Genomic DNA, 15,935 nt, shown 5'->3' on the forward strand with positions numbered 1-15,935 from the left:
GTTACACATGGTAGTGTATACGTGTCAGTGCTATTGTCTCACTTCGTCTCACCCTCTTCTTCCCCTCCTGTGTCCACAAGTCCATTTCTCTACATCTGTGTCTCTACTCCCGCCCTGTAGAGGGTTCATCTAGAGAAAAAAAAAATACATTAAAAATAAGGATGGCAGCAGAGTTCCTATTGGCAACAATTCAAATGAGGCAACAGTGGAACACCATCTTTACACTATTGAAAGAAACAAGTTCAACTGATTACAAATCAGACTTTGAAAACTATTCAAAAATCAAACTTGGAACCATATAATAACAAAGAAATCAGAGCAGATACTATATGATAATGTCCTATCTACAGGCAGTATACCAAAGCTTCATTTATATGTTGTTATCCTCAGAGAAAAGGAAAAATGGCTCACCAGCCATCCACCATAGCCTTTACCAGCCCTCTCATACCAATATCAGCAATCTTATTTCGAATACCATCACTGTTTCTGACTAAAAATGGAGAAAGTTCACAGAGCCATAGCCTCCTAAAACCTGTGTCCCCGAGGACTTCATATATGCAGAGGCTATCATGGAAATAGTCTACTCAGGCCGTTTCTCTGCGCTAGTGTAGTTTTTACTCAGTTGTTCCCATGCCTCTTGCTGATGTTTATTTTGCTGGTTATGAGAATAATAGTATTTTTAAAAAGCTCTTCCTGTGTTTTGGGCTGGAAAGATCTTGCTGCATTCCTTTTTCAGTTTTGTTTCATGTATGATTCCTTTACTCTGACAGTCTCATTTTAGATACTACTGCTCCCAGCCTGTATAAACAAACCACCTCAAAAAAGGCAGTGGCAGTGGGCAAGTTGTGACAACCTATTCCGTTGCTTCTAGTCTGTCTCTGTAACCCCAGATGTTGGCCCACCAGCATGACGAGGCAGGAATGCCTATTCTGGCAAACAGAAGCAAACTACAAGCCATCCTTTTCTGTGACCACATTAATCACTAGAAACTGGGCATGGAGAGAATGAAGCACAGACTCAATACAGTCTTCCTGTGCACTCACAGGCAGAAACACCCTGAAGAGTCTCTACGCCCTCTGAGATATGTAGAGACAGGGACATATTAGCTATAAACATGCATCAGGCAAAGGCTTGATGGGATTGCAGTCCCCACACTCTTGAAGTAAAGCAAGAGTTAGAGAGCTGTGATTCCAAGGGATCTACAGCAAACAAGTAGAGACTTAATACTGACAATGATAGGAGCAGCAGATACTCAGCACTGAGTACGCACCAGGCAGGGTTGGAAGCATTTTATGGATATTAACTTATTTAATCTTCACAAGAAGCCTATGAAGCAGGTACCCTTATCCTCGTATTACTGGGAGTAACTGATGCTGTCCAGGTCACAGTGGTGAAGCCCGTCGGACTCACTCTTGCTCTCTCAACCCCTCTCTCTGAACTGTGGAGGGAGGGGGAACACAGGACAGAGACTGAACACGTGGTCAGTGCCTTCTCCCCTCAGTCGTTACTTCACCATCCTGAACACCTGGCATCGATGTCACCCACTCTGCCTACTTTATAGATCATTTTGAGGAACAAGCAGGAAGTAATTTTGCAAACCTTCACAATGTATTTTAAGTGCCATGCCAACAGAAGCGGACACAAAGAGGGTCAAGAGACAGTAGTGATGCACCAGGGGGCTGTGCTGGAGGGCAAGGCAGTGTGAGTGTCCTAAGCAGCTTTCAGTGTTACAGAGATGGAAAGTGTCTGCCATTCTCACACATTGTGCTTTGTTGTTTCTTAGTACTCATTTCTCAGGCCAGAGGATCTTGCCCCAAGAGTCAAACAGTTCATCCGAAAGCTTTCATTCTTATATTAATAAGAGGTCACTTCTGGTCCCATCACTTCATGGGAATGGGGAAACAGTGGAAACAGTGTCAGACTTTATATTTTTGGGCTCCAAAATCACTGCAGATGCTGATTGCAGCCATGAAATTAAAAGACGCTTACTCCTTGGAAGGAAAGTTGTGACCAGCCTAGATAGCATATTAAAAAGCAGAGACATTACTTTGCCAACAAAGGTCCGTCTAGTCAAGGCTATGGCTTTTCCCATGGTCATATATGGCTGTGAGAGTTGGACTGGGAAGAAAGCTGATCGCCGAAGAATTGATGCTTTTGAACTGTGGTGCTGGAGAAGACTCTTGAGAGTCCCTTGGACTGCAAGGAAATCCAACCAGTCCATTCTAAAGGAGATCAATCCTGGGTGTTCATTGGAAGGACTTATGCTAAAGCTGAAACTCTAATACTTTGGCCACCTCATGCGACGAGTTGACTCACTGGAAAAGACTCTGATGCTAGGAGGGATTGGGGGTAGGAGGAGACGGGGACAACAGAGAATGAGATGGCTGGATGGCATCACCGACTCGATGGACATGAGTTTGAGTGAACTCTGGGAGTTGGTGATGGACAGGGAGGCCTGGCGTGCTGTGATTCATGGGGTTGCAGAGAGTCGGACATGACTGAGCGACTGAACTGAACTGAACTGAAACTGGATTAAACAGCCTCTTTGTTCCATATAGATAAGAAATGGAGCAGTCATAAAGAACAATTTTTTTGTATCTGGAATTTAAAAACTCCAGAAGATAGCTTGAGAGGAATCTACGGTAATTGGCTAAGACATTTAAAAAACATATGCCTCTCTCTGAAAAAAAAAAAAGAAGGAAGATACCCGCCATCTTTCCTCTGAAAAGCTTTGGCTACTTTAATGGCCCTGAGAGCACTAATTTTGCAAGTTTGCTAGAGCCTTGCTGGTCCATACCCAGCAATAATATACAGAGACTGAGTGGGCATGTCTGTCCTCTAATTAAGGCTACAGAGCAGAGCAGCAGGTGCAAACTTTTCAACCTTCAGCTCAACTCTTAAACTGCTTGTGCTCTTGTAACTTAAAGTCTAAACTTGTTAAAAGTGAGATTTGTAAGGTCATTAGTCTATAACAGGAGCTAGGCACTACAGACATTTCTTTAAAGCAAAATTAGAAACAGCTACCCGACTAACACATATCAGCCATTCTAAGATGTTGCCATTTCACATTTTCCAGGGGGAAAACTGTTAATTCCAAGTAGATTAATATCCACATGAGCATGATACTGAAGCCAGATTGGAAGACCTCTTTTCCCTTTTGTGTAAAAGTTTTCTAGTAACAGGAGGAGTCCCTCCTTACCCAGCCATCTTTCAATGTAATTTAGGTGCTTAGAGGTTTTGTCTGATACAAAGGCCCCAACAAACACCAAGGTTTTGTCTTATTTTCTTATTAAAAATGTATCTTAAGGAGAATTTGAATTGTAGTCACCTTCCTGCAAAGAGCTGAAGCAGCAAAAACCTCACTGCGAAGCAGGTTCCGTTTAAAACATTTCAGTGTGATCCTGCCAGATCTTAAAATAATTATAGCCTAGGAAGGCAGACGTGGCTTTGGGTTTGAACAGTTTTTATCATGCTGAAATGGAGTAGCCATCATGGTCAACAAAAGAGTCCGAAATGCAGTACTTGGATGCAATCTTAAAAATGACAGAATGATTTCTGTTCGTTTCCAAGGCAAACCATTCAGTATTACAGTAATCCAAGTCTATGCTCCAACCAGTAATGCTGAAGAAGCCGAAGTTGAACGGTTCTATGAAGACCTACAAGACCTTTTAGAACTAACACCCAAAAAAGATGTCCTTTTCATTATAGGGGACTGGAATGCAAAAGTAGGAAGTCAAGAAACACCTGGAGTAACAGGCAAATTTGGCCTTGGAGCATGGAATGAAGCAGGGCAAAGGCTAATAGAGTTTTGTCAAGAGAACGCACTGGTCATAGCAAACACCCTCTTCCAACAACACAAGAGAAGACTCTACACATGGACATCACCAGATGGTCAACACCGAAATCAGATTGATTATATTCTTTGCAGCCAAAGATGAAGAAGCTGTGTACAGTTAGCAAAAACAAGACCAGGAGCTGACTGTGGCTCAGATCATGAATTCCTTATTGCCAAATTCAGACTGAAATTGAAGAAAGTAGGGAAAACCACTAGACCATTCAGATATGACCTAAATCAAATCCCTTATGATTATACAGTGGAAGTGAGAAATAGATTTAAGGGACTAGATCTGATAGAGTGCCTGATGAACTCTGGACGGAGGTTTGTGACATTGTACAGGAGACAGGGACCAAGACCATCCCCATGGAAAAGAAATGCAAAAAAGCAGAATGGCTGTCTGAGGAGGCCTTACAAATAGCTGTGAAAAGAAGAGACGCGAAAAGCAAAGGAGAAAAGGAAAGATATAAGCATCTGAATGCAGAGTTCCAAAGAATAGCAAGGAGAGATAAGGAAGCCTTCCTCAGCGATCAATGCAAAGAAATAGAGGAAAACAACAGAATAGGAAAAACAAGAGATCTCTTCAAGAAAATTAGAGATTCCAAGGGAACATTTCATGCAAAGATGGGCTCGATAAAGGACAGAAATGGTATGGACCTAACAGAAGCAGAAGATATTAAGAAGAGGTGGCAAGAATACACAGAAGAACTGTACAAAAAAGATCTTCGCGACCAAGATAGTCATGATAACGTGATCACTGACCTAGAGCCAGACATCTTGGAATGTGAAGTCAAGTGGGCCTTAGAAAGCATCACTACAAACAAAGCTAGTGGAGGTGATGGAATTCCAGTTGAGCTGTTTCAAATCTTGAAAGATGATGCTGTGAAAGTGCTGCACTCAATATGCCAGCAAATTAGGAAAACTCAGCAGTGGCCACAGGACTGGAAAAGATCAGTCTTCATTCCAATCCCAAAGAAAGGGAATGCTAAAGAATGCTCAAACTACCGCACAATTGCACTCATCTTACATGCTAGTAAAGTCATGCTCAAAATTCTCCAAGCCAGGCTTCAGCAATATGTGAACCATGAACTTCCAGATGTTCAAGCAGGTTTTAGAAAAGGCAGAGACACCAGAGATCAAATTGCAAACATCTGCTGGATCATGGAGAAAGCGAGAGAGTTCCAGAAAACCATCTATTTCTGCTTCATTGACTATGCCAAAGCCTTTGACTGTGTGGATTACAATAAACTGTGGAACATTCTGAAAGAGATGGGAATCCCAGACCACCTGACCTGCCTCTTGAGAAACCTGTGTGCAGGTCAGGAAGCAACAGTCAGAACTGTACATGGAACAACAGACTGGTTCCAAATAGGAAAAGGAGTACGTCAAGGCTGTATATTGTCACCCTGCTTATTTAACTTCTATGCAGAGTACATCATGAGGAACTCTGGGCGGGAAGAAGCACAAGCTGGAATCAAGATTGCCGGTAGAAATATCAATAACCTCAGATATGCAGATGACACCACCCTGATGGCAGAAAGTGAAGAGGAACTCAAAAGCCTCTTGATGAAAGTGAAAGAGGAGAGTGAAAAGGTTGGCTTGAAGCTCAACATTCAGAAAACAAAGATCATGGCATCTGGTCCCATCACTTCATGGGAAATAGATGGAAAAACAGTGGAAACAGTGTCAGACTTTATTTTTTTGGGCTCCAAAATCACTGCAGATGCTGATTGCAGCCATGAAATTAAAAGACGCTTACTCCTTGGAAGGAAAGTTATGACCAACCTAGATAGCATAATAAAAAGCAGAGACATTACTTTGCCAACCAAGGTCCGTCTAGTCAAGGCTATGGTTTTTCCCGTGGTCATGTATGGATGTGAGAGTTCGACTGTGAAGAAAGCTGATCGCCGAAGAATTGATGCTTTTGAACTGTGGTGTTGGAGAAGACTCTTGAGAGTCCCTTGTACTGCAAGGAGATCCAACCAGTCCATTCTAAGGGAGATTGATCCTGGGTGTTCATTGGAAGCACTGATGCTGAAGCTGAAACTGCAATACTTTGGCTACCTCATGCGACGAGTTGACTCACTGGAAAAGACTCTGATGCTGGGAAAGGTTGGGGGCGGGAGGAGAAGGGGACAACAGAGAATGAGATGGCTGGATGGCATCACCGACTCTGTGGACATGAGTTTGAGTGAACTCTGGGAGTTGGTGATGGACAGGGAGGCCTGGCGTGCTGTGATTCATGGGGTTGCAGAGAGTCGGACACGACTGAGCGACTGAACTGAACTGAATGTACCTTTCTGTGGGGTCAGAAGAAAGATCAGTGACCTAACTGTGTGCCAAGAACACATACTAAGATGGAAGCCATGTGCCTCTGCAGGAACACCCACGAGAAAGTACACTGCCTGGAGAAAGAGCAGTGTTTCCTTAGGGACAGTGACACTACCTGCTTGGCGCAGAGGTTCCAGCTACCAGTGAGGGAACCAGCTTCTAGTGATGCCTGTACCCACTGTAGGACTCTTCGCGATGTTGAGTTAATAGGGTCACTGCTGCTTCTTGAATGCCTGTGGTAGGAACTAAGAAAAAAGACTTGGTAGGCAATGGCTGTCTGAGCCAATAGAAGCAGGTTTCATAGTTCAACTCCTGGTGTAGCAAAAAAAAAACCTTTGTTGGCTGAGGACAGATGCTGCAGACCTTGCAAGAAGACAGCTCTCTCGCAGTGCTATCCAGGCCCACTGCTACAGTTGCGTAAATTATTTACGGGCTTTGGCTATAAGTTAGAGATGAGTGGAAGGGCCTTTGGATCCGATCTTGGATGTACTCCTTATTAATGAATTTCACACCTTTTCTGCTGGAAGGGTTTTTGATAAGAGGACCAAATTTCCTCTTGTATATAGGAATTACTGGTGCTATTACTGTTTTGAAGACTGTTCTTATCTCAAATTCTGCTCTAATACAGTTTAATAGCCCTTTGCTAGGAAAGGTAAATGTATTCAATCATTCGTTTAATTCAACTCACTTTTTGTATCCTTGCATTGTAAACAGTGGCTCTGATTCCTATTTCAGAGAAGTTAATCTTACCTCTTTCCTCGCTGTCAGCAAAACTTCCTTGCTTGTTGTCCCAGGTACCTAAAATTCGTATATAAACATGTGAATTAAAAGTATCAATGCTATTAGAACTCTTTGCGGCCAAATATCATCCAAGCTGTCAGGCTTACCCTTCTCAAGGAAATACGCTAGTCAGCTCCATCACCAACACTTCTTGCACCTTCATAAGTGCCAGGAGAGACAAGGACATTCAGAAATATCAAAGAGCTTGTGTACCCTGGAGAAAGTGTCCTTGCTCAACCTCAGGATCAACCATCAACCTCTTCTCTCACACACACAAAATCTGGTGACAGAGACAAGAACTTTTGCTCATATTTTTTTAATGTATCACAATGAGCAGGAAACATACTTGATGAAATATTTTCAAAGGAGTATATTCAATTACCATCTACAATCAACTTAACTATGACAACAAAGTTTTTGTGACAAATTTTTTTCAGTTTGAAAGTTCCATGTGGTTCTGTTAGTCTCCATGTATTTTGGTACAGTTCGAGATCAGCATTGTTACAGTAACAAAAAAGCTAACAAGACTACATTATAGAAAAACACCAAGAACATCATTTTTGGTTTCACTTGCTCTATTTTTTTTTGTTTTTTTTTTGTTTTGTTTTTTGTTTTTTTGTACATTGCAAAGGCTGTTCATATACCTCTTCACCTCAGGGTCACGTTCATGTATGCTTTCTTTCCTACCCAAACTTGCCCCCCTCCCCCCCCCCGCCAAAGAAAGTAAATAAACAAAAAAACTAGTCAAAGCTTTGTTTCACAGTGGGCAGTATCTCAGCGCCAACAACCAACCAACTCAATTTATGCTTCTATTTAAAATGTTTTAATTTAATTTATTATTTAAAAAAAATATATGTCCATGAACATCAAGTGCACTGGCTTGGGTCACTGCCTCTCTCTCCTGCAACTTCCTGCCATGCCTGATAAACTCAGGTTTAAACACATGCCGTCTGTTTTACTTTATTTTCAATTGTGTAAAACTTTGGCCACATTCATATCTTTAAATAGCTTTTAATTAAAAAAAAAAACTTCCTAGATTTATTAAACTTTTCCGTGTGTGTGTGTGTTTCCTTCTTAAGTTTCTTTTTGGAGGATGGAAGAAATAACTCCCATTCTGTGGGCGCATTTGGTGCTGTAACTGAACGGTGCCCAGCACCAACCCACACTGTGGAAAGTCAGGAAAAAACCAACCAACCAAAATGTGAAGTGTTAATGGAGGCGAAGAACTAATTTAAAAGTGAGTTGAGATATCCTATTCAGCTACCTACAGGAGTAAATTCTCTGAGACCAGTCTAAACAGTTGAGCATTGTAGTGATTCATGCTTTGTAAATGATTCTGGTCACAGCCACGGTGGATGTCAGCCCACAAACATCAACTAACTCATGTCTGGCCTCTAAGCTTCACCATCAATGACTGCTCTGCTACTTCTGGGTTAATGCTGAGAAGAATTATTCTTTCTTTTTGAATGAACATACACGTGGGTGGTACAGTTGTAGAGGAAAGCATTAAGCATGCAACCCACTCCAGGTTGAAAACTCACATAACCCCTCTGGGGAACACTGGTGGGTGGAAGCAGGCTTAGCCACTTTACCCAACCACCTTGCTGTTGCCAAACACACCCACAGGTCGAGGCATGGCATACCAAAACACTGACAGTCACTCTGCCTCACAGAGGGAGGATGGCATAGTAGCTCAAAAAAAAAAGCCATTGGGGAGAAGATGGCAAAATTACAAGGAAATGAACTTAAAGTTGAGGGGAGAGGAAAAGGGGTAGAAATTGCACTATTACCAAGCAGTTATCATTTTAAAAAACAAAGTTTTCAGAAAAGACCTAGCAGAATTTGATAGGTAAAGCTAGTATTAAATTGTTAATTGGTATCACATAGAGAACCAAAAACAAAAACAATTTTTTTTCTATATGATACAGACACAGAGTAACATACAACAGTTAAATGGCAAAAAATATATATATATTTCATAGAGTTACAAACAAGATAAAATAATGGAAAACAAAACTGTACAACTTCAAAATTTAAAAATGTTCATCTCAAACACAGGGAGGAATACAAGAATTCTTGTCAAAAGAAACAGCTTGCTAAAACAGCAAATATTTTGCGTACTTGTTTTTGACACCTTATGCTACAACTGGATACTGGTATGAATAGTTAGATGGTATTCTTTAGTATCTCTACTTAAAAAATTAAAAAAGGAATTTGCACTGTGCATCAATCAGCCTAGTTAGAAATATATACAACAGTTCAGGATCTACTCTTTCATTAAACTAAAAACAAATTCATAAAAATAAAAAAGTCCCGGCTAAAAAAAGAAAAAGAAAAAAAGAAATCCATTTTCAGATCTTGGAATGCTCCAGTCTTTTTGCAAAGTCGATGAGTGACTTCCGCACTGGGGAAAGAAGCCCAAAAGGTGACCAGATGGAACCTGCATTCACAGTCTTCAAAGTTCCCTTTTGAAACATAAGGAAGAGAATGAAAGGGAGAAGGACTTCAACTTTCGGGGTAAGGGGAGATTCTTTCGGTTGATGTTTGGCTATGAAAGTGAAACAGCAAAGCATCTATTTGACTCCAAAATCTACGTTATAGCAGCACAAAGTTTTCCTTTCAAAGTTCAGACCGCTTTTTTTTGTAAGATGAGAAAGGGTGTATGTTGGCGTTGTGTTGCGTGTTACAGGAATATGGATATTAACATAAACACAAGTGCTTCACACACGGTTCCTTTTTTGCTCTCTGTGCATACAAGTGCTATCTGCTTATTTGTTGGCTGCGCTCTGGATCTCTCACTGCTCAGACTGCCTAACACAAGGACAAAACTTTGAAGTGAAAAATGTGTCTTTTGGTATATGGAATTTCATTAACAGTTGCCTCTCTGCTTGCAGAAGAAGCACATAACAACCTGGGAATCTTTTGTTTTACTCTTTCTTTTATTAAACTAAGTCTTGTTTGTTTAAATCAGAAACAAATTCTCAAGTAACAAGAACCCTTTCCCTTTTTTCTGCCTCAGCAGTGAAAGGGTGTGTCTTTGGATTTTATTTAAAGCATGAAATTTCTTTTTCTGAGAGAGGAAAGAAAACAAAACAAAAACACAGAAACCAAACCCCTAACCAAAAACTTTTTTAGAAAAGAAAAGCACACAGCCCAATTACACAAACCGAAACGAATGCTTTAGTTTAGGAAAAGAATATTTGAAGCATCTACCAAACAAGGATGGGGAAAATCGGGTGAAAAGAAAAACCAAAAGAAGGATAAATAAAAAAGCTAAATGTACAAGGCTAACAGACATAGATAACTAGAATTATATGCCTTTAAAAAGTTTCAACTCCCCAACCAAAAATAATCTGTGAGGATCCTAATGACCCCTAGAACCCTTTGAAATTCTTTCTTTAGTTTTATAAAATAATTCTGCAGCTACCCTCTAAGAAATGAAGGCAGCTACCTTAAATGGGAGATTATAGGGTGGGAGGAGGAAAGAGAAAGTGGAATTAAGGGACAAAGGGGAGAAAAGCTTAGGCGAATCAACGGATTGCAATCTATCTGCTAGGAATGAACAAGACAACATCAAATGAGGAGCTGTCAGCTGGACCATACAAAAAGCTAAATGTACACAAAAGGGTTTTTTTAAATTTCCTTTTAAATCTACCATACTGCTTCAGTTCATTTCCAATGCAACAATCTACTCAACACCAAAAATGGTCATATCTATCATAAATACAGAAAGTCAGTTTTTAAAACTTATTTTTTTTAAGCTACAAGTCCTCAACACTCTGTGTGGGTTTTTTTTTTTTTTTCTCTGAAAGTGGGAGTGCTTAACTTTTCCCCTTGAAATTGGCTTCAGCAGAAAAGCTATCCTTAAAATCCCCAGAAAGCTAAAGCAGTTCACATTGTTTTTCTCAAATACTTTCTGCCCGCTTTTAAATTAACAAAACAAAAAATCTTTTCTGGAACGAAAATAAAAACAAACCAAAAAAAAAAAAAAAAACCAAAAAATAATATATATAAAACAATGATTCTGAAAACAGAACAAAGTGTGAGCGATTGACCTGAGAATAAAAAGACATTACATTTCTTTTTTTCTTTTAGCAAGCCATTGGTATCTGAATGCTAAGATAGCAAGAAATTTTTTTAAAACTGTAACAAGGTGGACTGCTTTCCCATACAGTGCATGCCGGGCTCCTCTGTGCTATCGACATGGGGCGTTTATTGGAAAGGGGCAAATATACAAGGGGTTTAAGCTCCAAAGACATAGGGAGGCCCTGTGGACTTCTGTTTCCCAGACCAATAGTACCTTCAAAAGGACACAATGTAACAGGGTTAAGGGTTTTTTTTTTTTTTTTAATATTAAAAGAGAAAAGAAAAGACAACAATGTAAAATCACCGGCATAGATAGGTATATGGGAAAACAACCCACGCTTTTTCTTTTTTTTTCCTTTTTTTTTTTTTTTTTTTGGTTAGAAGCTTTGGAATTGCAGTTAGTCTATTTTTGAAATTGGTTTGTTATTAATTTTTATTTAAATTCATTTGTGTGTATTGTTCATCTTCAAAGCTTACAATCTGAAGGTGTCCGTTCCTACACTGGTCAGACCACTGTCCTTGGGGCAGCTGGGGTCTTTGGGACCCTCCACCGGGCTCGCCGGTCCGTCGGACTTTTGGCTGAGATCCGTGTCAGACTCCTCCGAATAGTCGTCTGTTGGCATCGAGGGCTGAACCCCTGAGGTGCTGCATGAACTTGAGGTAACCGTTGAAGATGAGGAGAGAGGAGGAAAAGAAGGGGGCTTCGCGGCTGAAGCCCGGGAGACCACTTGCGGCCAAGACTTCCTGGAGGCGTGGGGGGAAGCGGAGGACGAGGACGAGGAGGGGGCGGCGGCCGACGGGGGAGGGGGGCTGTCGTTTGAGTGAGCGGCAGACTGCGAGGTAGATGCGGTGCTAGGATCGGGGAAGCAGGCAGAGTGAGGTAATAAACTAGGGTGCTCTTTGGCGTTTCTTGCTGCTCTCGTGATTGTTCTGTGTTTGTGCAAGGCCGACTCGAGATGTTGACTCAGAGCTTCCTCCCCACACAGCGCGCTCTCGCACGCCAGGCAGTGGTACGAGCCGCCACCGCCGCCGCCGCCGCTGCCACCGCCGCCGCCGCCCGTGGGGACGTGAAGCACCATCTCTTGCAGGTTCACCACAGACTGGCCGAAGAAGCAGAGGGACTTCAGGTGGCTCCTCGCCGCCTCCTCGTCACCGAAGCCCGCCTGGCACTTGCGGCAGACCAACTTGTACTGCACCTTTGGAACAATGAAGGGGTCGTAGAGGGAGTCCGCACTTTTGCTTTCTGCTTCTGGCTCTTCGGGGGGTTTCGGCAGGAGGGGGGACACCTCACGGGGTGCGTTTTTCTGCTCTTCTGGTTTGGGGGATTCTTTGGCAGGGTCTTTGTCTGGGGAAGCAGCCCCAGGGGGGACTGGGGTTTGGCTTGCTTTGGGCTGCTGCTGCACTTTTTGCTGCTGCTGCTGTAGTTGCCGTTGCTGCTGCTGCTGGAGGGCCTCCTGCAGACTCTGCTGGTATTGCTGGTACTGCTGCAGCAGGGAGCCCGGGGACAGCCCCATCAGGGCCTGCGACAGCGCAGGGCTGTAGGGGAACAGGCCTTCCATGCCATACATCGGCTGCAGGTACCCGCTCTGCAGGGCGCCGGGGATCTGGGGGGCGTAGTAAGGAGAGAAGCCTGGTACAAAATAAGGGAGGAACTGGCTCGTGAGCAATGCCGTTGGGTCTGAAGTCAAGGCCGCCTGCAGGGCCTGCAGCTGTGCGGGGTCCACCGCATACTCCATGGCGGGCAGTGGAGCTGAGAGCGTGGCTGCGGGCGCCGTGGGGGCCTCTCCTTTCTCCTTCTTGGGGACAGGCAGGGGTTCCCCTTTCCCTTTGTGTGCCTTCTCCTTCTCCTTGACCTTCTCACCGTCTTTGTCCTTGCGCTGCTGCGGCTGCTGCTGCGGCGGGAGCTGTGGTGCAGGTGGTGGCTGGGCTGCTGGCGGCGGTGGCTGCACCTGTGGCTGCTGCTGCTGGGGTTGGGGGGCTGGCTGAGGGGCCATCGCCATGGTGGCTTGTGCTGGGGTCGGGGAGCTCAGCGATGCTGAGGACGGTTTATTTGGTAATCCAGATGTGGGGAGGCCAGGGGAAGGAACTGTTGTGCTGGGCAGACCCATCAAGTTCGGTTTAGGAGACGTTAAAGCTGAAAGGAATGGAGACAGAAGTCACATGTCAGTCTGGGTGGTGAGGCTGAAGCTTGGGATGTTTTGCTCGGGAGGTTTCATCTGTGTCACTGGCACAGGGTCTAAGAGCTCAGAGCTTGAACTTAAAGGATCCTCTCTGTTGATTTAACGTTTTCAGCAGAGCTTTCTCACCAGGCCCAGGGTTGGACAACCTGTATTTTAATATGAACCCCACCCTGGGTCAGCTCCCATACTGTCCCTATCAGCTAAACAACTCCTAACACCTTCCTGCCCAACATGCCACACCCATCCCACTGGTCATATTTTCTTTGCCATGTTCCAAGCTACCATTCGCTCTGTTGCTTAGTCACTAAGTTGTGTCCGATTCTTTGCAACCCCATGGACTGTAGCCCACCAAGTTCCTTTGTTCATGGGATTTCCCAGGCCAGAATACTGGAGAGGGTTGTCATTTGCTTTTCCAGGGGATCTTCCCAACCCAGGGATCGAACCGAACCCATGTCTCCTGCTTTGGCAGGCAGATTGTTTATGACTGAGCCACCAGGGAAGCCTTTCCATTCACTCTGCCCAAGGCGATTAGTCTGGAGGCCCTCAGACTAGCTGTTGCCAGCTGGGACCCATCTGAACCAATGGCCTTCATCAAAAGCCCTGTAGAAGTAATACAGTATGTACAGTATGGAGAAGAGAACAAAAGTAAGAAACCCAGTCAGGTACCAAAACCACATGAATAAACACAGCAGGCTCTACACATGTGCCTCTGTGACCTCCACTGCTGCCGCTGAATGGATGTGTTAGGAGGCAGAGAGGGGAGGAGGAAGGGAAGAAACGAAAACAATCCATTCAGGGTAAACAGAGCCACTGCTTTGACTCAGCTGACCTGCTTTAACAAATCTGTTGAAAAATATGACCATCTAGGAGTAGGACTCTGGAGTCCAATGGAAAAATGAGCATTTTCTTCTCCTGCCCCTGTTTGGTTGACAGGAAGGTTTGGAAACCAGATACAGAGGCAAAAACAATGTCAGAAATGGAACAGCCCAGAGTGCTGGCACCAGCAGTTCCTGACACATCACAACCTAGGCCCCACTGCTTATGGGTGGCAGGCCATGGCACTAGGCCCATGTAGGGTAGAACTGCATTCTCAGTCACACTCAGGCCTAACTACCACACCTGTAAAGCCTTCACCGAGCCCAGAGATTGCCATCCTCCCTGACTCTTAGTCATCTCCTGGTTTGACTCTTCTGTTCCACGGTGATGGAGGCTACTGCTGGTTCATGTAGACTAGCGAAGTGGTGGAGGACAGCACTGACATATCCAAGACACTAGGCATCCCTTCTCTTCATCTGGACCACCTTCAGCAAGAAAGTTAGGGTGGGGGGTTCCAAACAAGTCACTGTCTTCATGAGAGTAAACATGCATTAACTTTAGGACAGCGAGGAGGATGCTTCCCTCAGCATCACATGACATCATTAACTGATGCTTTCAAAATGACAGAAAGGGACAGCTGAGATTAAGTCAGTTTCCTGAATATAGTTAAGGGAGCAAAATCAGAGGAGAAGATGTGTCTTGCTAGAAAAACCCAGTAAAAGGTTTGTTAGTTAAGGTAGCACAAATAAGGCAGGGACAGACCAGATAATGAATTCCACACTCGGGACATGGCTCTCTCTACTTCGAGGCAACAGGCTTGCTCTAGGTTTTAGGCTGGAGCTGCAGCCAGAGCCAGGTGCTCAGCAGGGTAGAGAAGAAATGCCTCCTGATTGCCCCGTCCCCTATGGCATCAGGCTCCCAAAGAAGAACTGACAGGACTAAAGAGACTCAATTTTAAGGAACATGTACTGAACCTCTGCTATTTACCAGGCTCTGCACTAGGCGTGTTCACTCAGTAAAGTAGCTCAGTATGTTCTCACAATAATCCTGTGGTTTTGGTTTTCTCATCTGTAAGGTCAGAACCAAACAAGCCACTTCACCCCCCTGAGGCTGAGTCACGCACTCCTGGAGTGGCCGAGTCCACTCCTGACGCGGTGTGGACTGTGGCTGACACGTCTGCCATGTGATGCTTGGAACCTTGGCTTTCCACAGTAGATGGGTGTGGGGAGGAAATGGAAGGTCATGGAAAGAGCTTACCATTGGGCCTGACATACTCCTTTCTTTCCTAATTCCAGATGCAGTACCCCTGGGAGCTGTGGTTGTCGGTGGTGGTAACTGGGGCATGCCTGGCTGCCTTGAATGATTAAGAGCATATCTTCCTACCTGGAGTCCACTGTAAGTGATCAGAACCTGAGGAGCACTAAGCATATACCCGTTGACTGACTGGCTCATATTGGGTGCTGTGGAAGGAGTACAGTACATAGCACTGGGAGCCTGGAGGCCTGGGTGGAAGCTCTGGCTCCTGCCCTAGCTTGCTGAATGGTCTTGACCTCTCTGGGCCTCAGTTTTCTCATCTGTAAAACAAGGGGAACAGATCAGACATTCTAATTCTCTCTCATTACTATGAAATGTTGGGCCTTCCCAAGCCCCTCTGCCAAGGTCCCAGGCTGCAGGAGTAGTTCAGTACTCAGCCACTTCCCATCGCCTGTTTCCTGGCAACTCTATCTAGCTGACTTTTATCATCATCCTGTGACACTACTTGTCAACACAGGTAAGCAGCGACTTCTACATCTTAATGCTTTCTTCTCTGAGGATAAGAAAGTGGGATCAGGAATGAGGTAGCTTCATGTCCTGTAAAACCACTGCCAAAATTATAAAACTTGGATTTAATTCAACCAGAAAGCAGG

At 44.0% G+C, this 15,935-nt stretch overlaps 1 protein-coding gene across 3 annotated transcripts in view; it reads right to left on the reverse strand.

Moving 5' to 3' along the window:
- Positions 1-7,246: 7,246 nt before the first annotated feature.
- ZFHX3 (zinc finger homeobox 3) overlaps positions 7,247-15,935 on the reverse strand; it is a 259,323-nt gene continuing 250,634 nt past the window's right edge. For all 3 annotated transcript variants that reach the window (XM_088829948.1, XM_055412414.2, XM_055412413.2), the window contains one exon: positions 7,247-13,166. In XM_088829948.1, coding sequence (XP_088686074.1) covers positions 11,506-13,166 — 1,661 coding nt within the window. In that variant the 3' untranslated portion in view covers positions 7,247-11,505. The remainder of the gene's footprint in view (positions 13,167-15,935) is intronic.

This window comes from Moschus berezovskii, chromosome 22, assembly GCF_049115385.1.
Source record: "Moschus berezovskii isolate FMDL1 chromosome 22, NW_MosBer_1.0, whole genome shotgun sequence".
NCBI lineage: Eukaryota > Metazoa > Chordata > Mammalia > Artiodactyla > Moschidae > Moschus > Moschus berezovskii.